Source organism: Gossypium raimondii, chromosome 5, assembly GCF_025698545.1.
Source record: "Gossypium raimondii isolate GPD5lz chromosome 5, ASM2569854v1, whole genome shotgun sequence".
Classification (NCBI taxonomy): Eukaryota; Viridiplantae; Streptophyta; class Magnoliopsida; order Malvales; family Malvaceae; genus Gossypium; species Gossypium raimondii.
In genome coordinates this window covers 9,485,577-9,497,503 of record NC_068569.1, presented here as the reverse complement: position 1 = coordinate 9,497,503, position 11,927 = coordinate 9,485,577, and the positions used below count along the sequence as shown (strand labels likewise).

General features: G+C 37.1%; 2 protein-coding genes across 4 annotated transcripts; one reads left to right on the top strand and one right to left on the bottom strand.

Annotated features, from left to right (window-relative positions):
- The first annotated feature begins 656 nt into the window (after positions 1-656).
- Positions 657-3,993, top strand: LOC105767772 (probable receptor-like protein kinase At1g80640). 2 transcript variants are annotated; one of them, XM_052630291.1, is made up of 10 exons: positions 657-1,072; positions 1,495-1,671; positions 1,817-2,067; positions 2,158-2,290; positions 2,400-2,463; positions 2,551-2,647; positions 2,749-2,848; positions 3,128-3,246; positions 3,322-3,411; positions 3,493-3,993. In XM_052630291.1, the coding sequence occupies exons 1-10, from the start codon at positions 901-903 to the stop codon at positions 3,616-3,618; spliced, it is 1,329 nt and encodes a 442-aa protein (XP_052486251.1). In that variant the 5' UTR covers positions 657-900; the 3' UTR covers positions 3,619-3,993. The 2 variants fall into 2 exon arrangements, with proteins under 2 accessions (XP_052486251.1, XP_012442792.1); XM_012587338.2 differs by having other exon boundaries at positions 659-1,072; positions 1,498-1,671.
- Positions 3,994-6,801: 2,808 nt separating this feature from the next.
- On the bottom strand, positions 6,802-11,652 carry LOC105767768 (ATPase 9, plasma membrane-type). Of its 2 annotated transcripts, XM_012587335.2 has the most exons (15): positions 11,388-11,650; positions 10,911-11,030; positions 10,714-10,812; positions 10,484-10,621; positions 10,060-10,374; positions 9,643-9,969; positions 9,411-9,530; positions 9,189-9,311; positions 8,997-9,101; positions 8,590-8,899; positions 7,995-8,509; positions 7,731-7,904; positions 7,453-7,635; positions 7,185-7,366; positions 6,802-7,090 (listed from the first exon to the last, which is right to left on the bottom strand). In XM_012587335.2, exons 1-15 carry the CDS (start codon positions 11,439-11,441, stop codon positions 6,994-6,996), a joined length of 2,862 nt encoding a protein of 953 aa, XP_012442789.1. In that variant the 5' UTR covers positions 11,442-11,650; the 3' UTR covers positions 6,802-6,993. The 2 variants fall into 2 exon arrangements, with proteins under 2 accessions (XP_012442789.1, XP_052486250.1); XM_052630290.1 differs by having other exon boundaries at positions 9,643-10,374; positions 11,388-11,652.
- Between the last annotated feature and the right edge of the window lie 275 nt (positions 11,653-11,927).

Sequence of the window (11,927 nt, the reverse complement as noted above, 5' to 3'; positions counted from 1 at the left end):
TTTGCGACGGCCACTTGAAGTTTGCTGCCCCATCTCATAATGTCTCATCCTTTATTTATTTATTTATTTGAGGATTTAAATTTAATTTGACGAGTTTAGGAAATTGAGATTGGTAAGTAACATAAATATTTATATTTGAAAATAAGGTTTGGGAAGACATAAAAGTTGGAAGTTAGTAATAATCGAATCCGAGCTTTGTTGGTTTAGGCGGGTTCATGCCTGCATCTCAAATGAATTGGATCCACGGGGCCCACTATAACTATGCAAAGTAACATTTCTCGATTCTGCTATCTACTTTGTTAAAGTTGCTACCAACATACATACAAATTTTCTCCATCCAAAACAAAAACAACCTTCAAAAGTTTAAACGCGCCAAACTACTTAAGGATTTAATTATCTGAATTAATCCATGTTTACAACTGAGGAATGCATGAAAGGTTTAAACAGGATTTAGGGTCCTCTGGAAAAGAAAAATTAATTTGTCAAATTAATTATATCGCTATCCATAAAAGATCTTAAATTCAGCAGTTAAGTAATAACTGTATTCTGAGACTAATCAACTTTGTATATCTACATCCCAACTGTCTAAACCCTAAACTCATAAAACTTATATCGAACTCTCTCCTTTATTAACTGTCACACATGATGCCCTATGTCCATCAACTCCCCCACACATAATTTAACTGATTAAATTTAAGATTAAAAGACAAGGGTTCTTTTTCTTTTTCTTAGTTTCCTGCAATTTTTCCCCCTCAAAAGAAGAGTTAACCATAGATAGATTCAAAAGTGAAACAGCAAGATCTTTGAACAGGAAAAGAAGTTTCATTCATTAGTTCCTACATTTTGATTTTTTTTTTTTTAAATTCTCTCTATCGTCCCTTCTGTCGTAGCCGAGACACGATGAATCTTCTGCGTCTATTATTTCCCATGTGGGCATGTTCCTTCTCTTTGTTTTCACTCTTAATTCATGCCCGACCACAGTCAACTGTTCCCTTCACATCCGCTTCTGTTCTTCCTTCTGAACAAGAGCCCATTTCTCAGTTTTCTTCACAGATGGAAGCTGTTTCTCCAGGTTTTTCAACTCTACGTTTTTTTTTTTTTGGTTTTGAGTTTGCAATCTGTTCTTCATTTCTCCTAAATGGGGTTGTTTCGTTTGCTTGCTTCAGATGGTCTAGATTTCTGCATTACTCTACTGTTATTATTACGTTTTTCTCATATTTCCCAGGATTCAACACATATTGTGCACTGTACCTATAGGCTTATGATTTTTCAGTAGTTTGGCTGTTAGGAACAATTGCTAATTCCATTGAAGTGGCCAAAGTTAACTTGTTTGGAATAGTAACCAACAATTTGTTTGAGTTGTGTCCATTTAAGTGCCCCATTTCTTTTATTTAATTTTGAAAGTACAGTTCTTTATGCAAACAAGAATGAAGGATCTTTTCCTTCTGTTTACCTAAAGATGTGCTAATTTAAATAACTATGTTCATGGTAAAGCAGGGGTGGCTGTTGTTCGAGTAGTGCACCACCAGGATCTAAACAAGAGAATTCTTATAGCTCTAATTGTTGCCTCCACTCTCCTTGCCGGAATATTGCTCTTTTTGTCATGTTTCTGGATATGTAGACAGAAAATCTTGAACAACTCCAATGGGAAAAGCAAACAAAAAAACTTAGGTATCATTTTTTTGTCTCACTTAATCACCTTATGTTTTTGGCTTCCAAGTTTTCACCTTGAGATTAAGATTATGCCTTGCTTGGGATTCTTGTCTTCCAATTTCAACTCTGTTTTTTGTTTTGGTTTTCACTACGCAATCTGCAGAACCTACAAAAGCAATTTCATTGAGTCCAATTGTGGATCGTTTTAATTCCTTATGGATGGCTGGGAAAAAGGGATCAGTAGCTGTCATCGAGTATCGGTTATTGGAAGCTGCAACAAACGGTTTCGGAGAAAGTAATGTTCTAGGTGAGGGCGGTCGGGGACGTGTCTATAAAGCTCGCTTCGATGACAAATTTCTTGCTGCTGTGAAAAAATTAGATAATGGAGGAGTGGATGCTGAAAGGGAATTCGAGGTAACATTTTGTGCCCGACTGAAATAGATTTTTGATATCTAGTTTGTGTGCATTTGATACATCCTTCCTGGGGTTTATTGCAATGTGCAGAATGAGGTGGACTGGCTGGTCAAAATCCGGCATCAGAATATTGTATCACTCTTAGGTTACTGTATCCATGATGAAACAAAGTTACTTGTATATGAAATGATGCAAAATGGTTCTTTGGAGAGTCAGTTACACGGTATATGAACTCCTTTTCTTGATCCCAAAGTCACAAAGAATAGTGAAAGTTAGTTGAAGATGGCTAAAGTTTATCTTTTAATATAATTTTATTGGTTTGGACATTATAGGACCTTCTCAAGGATCAGCTTTAACCTGGCATTTACGAATGAAAATTGCAATTGATGTTGCTAGGTGAATTCTCCATATCCAATTCTGTTCTAATCTCTTACTCTGATTCATTGCTTATCTGTTGTTAATTTGGTTCGTAATGTCTGATAGAGCGTTAGAGTATCTTCACGAGAACTGCAATCCACCAGTCGTCCATAGAGATATAAAATCGTCTAATATCCTTCTCGATTCCAACTTCAATGCTAAGGTAACATTATGCATGACAGACATGAAAGCTCGTGTCTTTACGGATCTTTCTTGAAATGTCAACTTTGAATGGTTCCCTTAACTATCTTTTCATTGATTCAGCTATCGGACTTTGGCCTTGCTGTGACTACTGGATCTCAGAACAAAAACGTTAAGTTGTCCGGAACATTGGGCTATGTAGCTCCGGAGTACCTCTTAGAGGGTAAGCCAAAGCTCTTTATGCTTCGATACGTAAGAAATTACGAATGAGATCCGATGCATTTTCTAGTGTAATACGTCTTTTTGCAAACACAACATACAGAAATGGGGATGTTAGTGACATTGAATGTGATTCATGAAATTCTTGAGCAATTACAAATCTACGGAAAGATGAAGGAGACATAGTTGTTCTTCCTTCCTAAATGGCTCCATAAAAGAGAGATTTTAGTACCAGATGTAATCTCACTCTTTGATAGAGTAAAAACCTTATTGTGTTTCTCAGGTAAATTGACCGATAAAAGTGATGTATATGCTTTCGGAGTTGTACTTCTGGAGCTGCTAATCGGAAAGAAACCGCTAGAGAAAATGTCCCCAACTCAGCACCAATCTCTTGTTACATGGGTAATTTCTTTGGACCATACATTTTGATATCTTTCAGCCATGGCTTAATACTTCATTTATATACTATTTTTATAGGTCATGCCTCAGCTTACCGACAGATTGAAACTTCCGAAGTTAGTTGATCCAGTAATAAAAGATACAATGGATTTAAAGCACTTATATCAGGTACATGGAAAATTATTTTGTTCGCATCGTCATATGCCCATGTTCTCTTTATAAACATCAAATCATGTCATCTGTGAACAGGTCGCTGCTGTTGCGGTGCTGTGCATACAGCCCGAACCAAGTTATAGGCCACTCATAACTGATGTCCTGCATTCTATCATCCCTCTTGTACCGATAGAACTCGGAGGTTCATTAAGACTTACATAGCCTGTCGGTGCCTCCTCTCTTCCACCTCTTTCGTGCCGATTATACAAATTCTGAACTTGTGACCATGATGTCTTGAATTTTGATTTTGCATCTACCCTTCTTTGCTACAACACTGCATTTGGTAGACTAGTTTTCCCTCATTCTTTTCCAAATGAACCTTTTCTTCGAGGATCTGATGCAATTTCATCATGCCATGGACGTGTCTTTTTGGTGATTTTCTGATGTTGCAACGTAGAATTTATATTCCAAATACAGATATTTAACATCATCTGTGTATTACTCTGATCCTTGTACTAAAAAAAAACAGGGAATAGAAAATGAAATTCTCGATTAAGGATGGCACTTAATCGTTAAAACATTATTCAATTTGATCAATTTTGTGGATTAGGATATTTAACGAATGTTTTTTGAAGAATTATTTAATCTTTGATATTCAAATCTACTTTGATTTCTATTCATATATTGTCAAATATTTAAGTCCATTTTATTTAAACAAACAACTTAAGACGACTTAAAATGATAAAAAGGACATTCTGTTTTGGGTAGTGTAACAGAATAATTAGAATTATGATATGATAATCTTACTTAAATCTGTTCTAATTTGGTATTTTTGCAAAGTCTTGTATATAAACAAAATATTTTTTTTTGTATTTTCCAATAATGTGGTTTATAAAATTAGTTAGCAATTAGAATTAGATTCACTTGAAAAAGGGGCATTGCCTAAGCCTAAGCCGAAGCATTGAATTTTGTCTACTTCCCCTATGTGGAATATTTCCAAACAAGAATGGAATGATAAAGCTTTGCAGGCAATGCCAATGTATCTTGAAGTATTCGACGGTCGATGTTGACCTTATGAAATGGTTTCAGGCTTTGCTAATAACACCCCCACACAAAACCAACATTAATTTCGACTATATTTAAGAATTTACATAAAAATTTATTTTAGTTTTTTGTTTAATTTTTTTTCTCTCTTTTACCCTTTTAACTTAAATTTTTAAAATGATTCTAAAATGGATAAAAGTTAACTTTTGTTATCTTTGTTGATGTGGCATACACATGAATTGCTATCTGAATGATATGTTAGTATTTAATTAATTTTTAAAATTTAGAAAATATAAAAATATTTGTTTATAATTTTGTACATTTTAATAATTTTAAAATTAATATTTATATTAATTGAATTTTAAAATCTTAAAAATTAATTAAACAACGATGTGTCATCTACGTGTATGCCACATCAATAAAGCTAAAAGATATTAATTTTTTCATTAATTTCTAAGGTGATTTGATAAAACTATAAATTTAAGAATTAAAAAAGATAAAAAGTTAAAATAATTTTTTTATAAAATTGGAGTGGAAAAATAATAATACCTTTTAAGAATTTAAAGTAAATTGCATGCAAATGAAATGAAATGTTATGTGAAAAAAAGAAAGGAATATGCCACGTGATGAGCCATAAAATAAGTATAGTTCCACGTAGGAATAAAAATGTAATGATATCCAATTAAGAAGTGCTGATTAATATTAGACTCCGATGACATGACATGTTTGTCCTCGTTACTGATGACAAAATTTTGAGTAATGCGTGTGCTTGAATTTTAACATCATTGCCACGATATTATCAATGAATCAAACCAAAACAAGAAGCAAACTAATGAAAGAAATTTTCATAGCTGTTTAAATTGAAAGGATATTCTCGACCGTCTCTAGGAAACGGCAATGCCTTGAAATACTTCCCCGATTATAATCATAATCATTCTCATCCCCCCCCGCCAAAAAAAAAAAAGAATATGTTTTCAAGCTGGATTTGCAGTAAAAACACCAAGAACCTCTTTGTGAAGATTGTTCATCCAGGAGGTCACGTGGAGCTCCATGACCGGCCTATCCTTGCGGCGGAGATAATCTACCGGAACCCAAGATGTGTGGTGGCTTACCCACATGTTTTCCAGCAACCATGCGCCATTGTTGCACCTGAGACTGAGCTAATGCTGGGTCAAAAGTTCTATGTGGTGCCTATAAGCACTATCCGAAAGCTTCAACGACTCTCCAACAAGTATTCGCCTAGTCCTACACCAACAAGAAGCAAATACCAGCAAAGCGAGGAATCACAGGATCCTGTCAACGATGATTCCAGTACTAGGTGTTGGTTCTTTACGAACAAGAATAATAAAATTCCATATTCCAGCCTGAGCCATAGTTTTGAGGATGAAGATTCGAGTGCAGATTCTAGTGCAGAAAAAGGTGTTCCCAAAGGTATGGAGAAGGAGGATGGGTCATGTTTCGATGACAAAAGTTGCTTCGCTTGCTTGATGACAGGTGCTAAGAGCAGTCACGATCATCATAAAGCCTGTGATGGTGATGATTCTGCTGAGAAAACCAGATCGCCTGGAAACGTGGTATCAGCTGATCATGATGATCAGACAAGGCTGCATACGAGGAAGAGAGCCAGAGGCCATGCAAAAGGGTCACCCAAGAGACGCACATCATTTGACCAATGGCAACCAAGTCTAGCAAGCATTACTGAAACTGAAGAATAGGGAAATCTCACACGCATACATATATGTTCTTACCTTTTGAAAGAAGAATATATGTATATATTCTTGTTGAAGATTCCCTCTATATCTGCTTGATAAACATAAAACGCTCAAATTGCTTTATAATTTTTCTAAGTGTATTGTAATTTCTATAGTTTTCCATTGTACATATTTTTTCTCCTTTTCTATTATATAAATTATACTTTTTCTAGAATATTATTGAATTTTTTCTAGAATATTATTGAATTTTGAGGAACTTGATAGAAGTCTAATATTCAAAATTTCAAAAAAAATAAAAAATAAAATATATATATATATATATATATATATCAATTTGTTTTTTTATTACACCGATAACAAATTTAATAATATACGATTCAATTCACAAGTCTTAACTTAATTTTTTAATTCATGAATTTATATCATGAGTCTATATATGACCGTGAATATTTTTTTCTGTCATATCAAGCAGCAAAACATATTGGTCAAATGGCTTTGCTTGTTCATATGAACTCGTTTCGATTATTCATTAGTTAATGGTGTTAGGGTTCCATTAAAGTTTTGTTTCTTCAGGCCGAAAAGAAGAGATATACGAACTTGAAAAGTGCTTATATGACAACCAAAAAGCTAGAAAAGAAACAAGGAAATCTATACGGAATTAATGAAAGATTCCTTCAATCATTAAATGGAAGAAAAAATTTTCTTTATTACATTGATACGGACAACAAGAACCAGCTAAATGAAGCCTGTGTTTTATATTGCCACTCTGTTATTACAGAAACAACTAATAAAGAAAAAAAAATTGGATATCGCTAATTTGCAATGTTCAGCCCTGCATTTCTCATACAGTGTAGTTTTGGTTGATGGTCTCAATGTCAAGTCCTTTGAGTTTCACAACTGAGTCAACATGCCCTTTCAGGGTATGAAGCTCCCTCAACCTGGTAAACCATACATAACATGTTCATCTCATGAAATAAAACAAGTGAAACAACGAACATATTCACAATCACCAGTGATCATATCATATTATACCTTGCAACTTCAGCACGCTTCTTGGCTTGTTCGGCGATCTCCGATAACTCTCGGTAGCTGCTCTTCTCATTCAAGATTTCTTCAGCTCCGGGAGCCTGCAATCCATGAAGGGTTCGTTGCGCCGTGGCCCATTGTGCCTCCCTCTCTTCCCTTCCATAATCCTTCTTTGTTGTGAAAGCAGTCTGTGTGCAATATGTAAGTGTGAATATCAAGAAGTGAGAAACAGAGCATTGTTTCAGTTGTCATTCAAGGATAATGATTTGCATACCTTATTCTGAAGGAGATTATCCCAGGCCTTTCCACTTAAGGCATACCGGATTAAGAACTTGAGAACATCAAGTGGGATGTAGAAAACTATACTGTAGAGCCAAATAACACCAGCCCAAGGCCACCCGATGCCTTTAATTCTAGCGAATCCCCAGTTTGCATAAACGGCAAGGACAGTAGCCACCTTACAAAGTTGAACAACACACCAAAAAATGAAATATAAGTTGTTCTTTTGTATATCAAATTCTGCAATTGATGTGAAATTTTACACCAACTCACCAGTTGTGCTAGAATGAAGGCAACCACTAGAAGGAGACCGGGACGTTCGATAAAAGACCAGCTCCGAGAACGAGTCACAAAGATGAGTGCCTGACTCACAATACTCACTTGGAGATACACAGCGGCTGTAAGCTCATCTTGACTGTACCGGATGGATTTTACCCCAAACTTATCCTGCAATTATGGATCAACATGCTTTGTGGTTCATGCTTCATAAGTATGGTTCTTAAGGAGAATGTAAAGAGTGTTTCCTTTTTATTTTACCGAAAAGAAGTCGGAATCGTTAGCAGCCCAGAAGAAAACAACAGTCATGCAAGCAAGGTAGGTTCCGAGAACAATGCCGGTGGCAAAGATCTCCTTGAGCTTCCATGAGTCAGGCATAGGAGATGGCTTAACCCTGTCCTTGGAGATGGTCATAATAGTTCCGTCATTGAGTATAGCAATGATCAAAACCATGAAGGGGGAGAAATCGAACTTCCAAATAAGAGCAAGGAGCATGAAACCCAGCACGATACGGATAGTGATGGAAACGGCATAGATGGTATAGTTTTTCATTCTCTGAAAAATGGCTCTGCTTGTTAGAACAGCACTAACAATCACACTTAGTCCAGGCTCTGTTAATACTATATCCGATGCACTTCGAGCTGCATCGGTTGCGTCATCCACAGCAATTCCAATGTCTGCCTTCTTAAGGGCTGGTGCATCATTCACTCCATCTCCAGTCATGCCACAAATGTGGTTCCTTTCTTGTAGCCTCTTCACAATCTCATATTTGTGCTCTGAATGGTAGTTCATTAGTTAGGAGTTAGGACAACATGATAGCTACAACACTAGCTACCAAATATATCAACTCGGTTACCTGGGAAAACTCCTGCAAAGCCATCAGCCTTTTCAATAAGCTCATCCACATCGATTGTGTCAACTTTTTCATCTTTATTGTGGCCCAGGAGAGCAGATGATGGATACATGTTGGTTCCCATGCCCAGCCTCCTACCGGTTTCCTTACCAATGGCCAACTGATCACCGGTAATCATCTTGACATTCACACCAAGATGGAGTGCGCGACGAATCGTCTCCGCGCTGTCGTGTCTAGGAGGATCAAAAAGAGGTAAAAGGCCCACAAATTCCCATGGACTCCCCGGGCTGTCCTTGGTTTTCTCAGGAACAGTCTAAAAATACAATTAAGTTTATTCCACAATAAGCTTTTCTTCCATTTGCTTCTTAAAAGAAAGCATAGCTATCAAGAAAAATGGGTTGCAAACTCACTTGTCTAGCCACACCAAGAGAACGAAGTCCACGATCAGCAAATTTATCAATAATATCATGAGCCTTCTTCTTCACATCATCTCGAAGGTCGCAGAGAGAAATGATCTGATAGAGATTTCAGGTAAAAATAAGAAGCAAAAAACACTGCCAGGAAAAGAAAAATGTGGTATAAAGCTCCTGCTGATATTTTACCTGCTCTGGTGCACCTTTGCTGACTCGATGCCAACTGCCATCGGACTCGATGTATGTCATGGCTGTACGCTTGTCAACTGGGTTAAAAGGGAAGAAATGGACCTCTGTGATACCCTCTCTTGCCTGTAAACCAAATATTAAATGTAAGATTTATTTGCATAAGATGAAGTGGATGAGAAAATAATGGAAATGGATTGAGAAGCACAAGCAAGAAGAGTTCACCTCCTTGGGGTCACCTAGCATTCCAACAATGCAGGCATCAATAGCATCTTGATTTTCAACCCTTGAGGCCCTTGCCGCGAGTAACAGAAGCATTTCCTTGTCAACATCCTTTGTGAATACCTGAAATTTCAGTTGCATGATCAATGAGTTATGGTTTCTACAATACACGATTTGACTCTCATAGTTGAAGGTATGTTAACGGCTGCCTGTTGAACCCAATTCATGGACCAACCTCAACCATGCTCTTGTCTACAGTAAGCTTGTTTAGAGTAAGTGTCCCAGTCTTGTCACTGCAGAGTACATCCATTCCTGCCATTTCCTCGATGGCTGTCATTCTCTTTGTAATAGCTCCTTGTTGAGAAAGCCGGTGAGACCCGATAGCCATTGTCACCGACAAAACTGTTGGCATGGCGATAGGAATCCCTCCGATGAGAAGCACCAAGAGATTATCAATTCCATCTCTATACTTTCGACGCTGGATCGGATACATCACCACAATCTCAACTAGCATGCCTACTGCAATTGAGCATATGCAGAAGTTCCCAATTGCGGTCAGCACCTGATCAATCAGTTCCCATCCCAGTGCACACATCAGATACAAGTTAAGAATATACCACAAATGATGCTTGTCATAAGCTTGTGAGATTACCTTCTGGAAGTGGCCTACGTTGTTGGTGCTATCGACCAGGTGAGCTGCTTTACCAAAGAAGGTGTGAACACCAGTAGCGATAACAACGGCCTCGAGCTCACCTTGCTTGACGGTAGAACCCGAGTAAACCCCATCACCGGGGTTCTTGTTTACCGGCAAAGACTCACCAGTTAAGGCAGATTGATCAACCTTGAGCGCATCGCCCTCTAGGAGACGTGCATCTGCTGGGATGATATCTCCCAACTTGATGCTGATGATATCTCCTGGTACCAAAATCGCAGCTTCTTGCTCGCACCATTTTCCATCTCTTAGGACCTATTAATTAATCAATTATTCAAACATGCAAAGGAAACATCAGTTTTCTACTATCACGTATGCATGTATTGTTTCTGTTGGCCAATTATTGATGTCTCATATAAAGCACCTTGGTTTTGGGAGCAAGACCGGCCATAAGTGCCGCTGCTGCATTGCCTGCATTGTTTTCTTCAATGAAACTGATAGTGGAGTTGATAATAAGCAAAACCGTGATACCAACGAAATCTTGCCAATCTGGGGGCTTGCCCTGCATTTTGGTTTATCCAGTTAAAAAAAATGGTTTACCTAATTGCGATGCAAGTATAGCAAGAAAGCGTGATGAAAGAGAAGGATTAATACTCCTCCATTGGCCAAAGCAATGGCCATAATTGCTGCAATCTCCATCACCCATGATAAAGGATTCCACATAAATCCCAAGAACTTCAAAACCTTGCTTTCCTGTTTAAAATTCGTTCAACCCTAATCAGCTTCTCTCCTCGTTATATATAATAACAGAAAATGAGGAAACAGTGGGAGTGAGATTAGCAAATATTTACACTCTTCTCTTCGAGTTTGTTTGGGCCAAAGATTTGCAGTCTCTTCAGCCCCTCCTCGGTTGTCAACCCTTCCTTGGTGCATTTCAACTGCAGAAATACTTCTTCAACGGGTATACGCTCCTACAACCCCCCCCCCACACACACACACCAAAATTATCAATTCTATCATCAAACAATCAAACAATCTTTAAATTTTATTTTTTTTAAAATGCTTCATTCAAACTGGCAAAGGGAGCCATCGTCAGCTTGGGAAACGATTCATATAATAAGTATCAGCTATCAAACAAATTCAGTAGGTGGCCAAGCAACATAAAAGTAAAATTGAATCTGGTGTTTGCATTGCAATGACTGCTAACATAACAATCGTGTCATCTCAATATGTACCCTAAAAACCTAAGACATAAAAAAACACAAACTAACCATCAAACAAAAAGTGAAAAAAACAAAGATAAAATCATGTGTTTTTTTTTTCCTTACAAGATCGACGTTCTCGTTCTTGATCTCCTGCAAGGTGTCGTCTATGTCCACCATCTTTTCTCTTTTCTTTTCCTCCTCGAAGAAAAAAAAACCCAACACAGTTATATTAGCCTTTGTATCCTCTTGTATTCTTCTTAATCTCCAGTGGCTCTTCTTTGTTCACAGTAAATCCCCGTAGGGTTGTTTACATCAAAAGGATGCTACACTTTTGACGTCTTATTTATAACAATTACGACTCTTTTTCTTTCTGTTTCCCAAAAGAATAATTGGGGTTAAGTATTGTATTGTATTTTATTTTGTTTGGTTATTTAGTAAAATAGTAGAACACAGTATATGAAAAACTCAAGTGAGAGTATGAGTAAATATATACAATCCGATGTTTCCAAAAATAACCGAAGCTTTGATTTCGAGGGCTTTATTCATTCAAAGGACCAAAACGAACGATGGAGCGCGACTCCCTTTGTTTGTGGAACCATAACGCAAAAGGGGATGTTTCATACGGTGAGTGCATTATTGTAGGTTTCAAACACACACATCAAA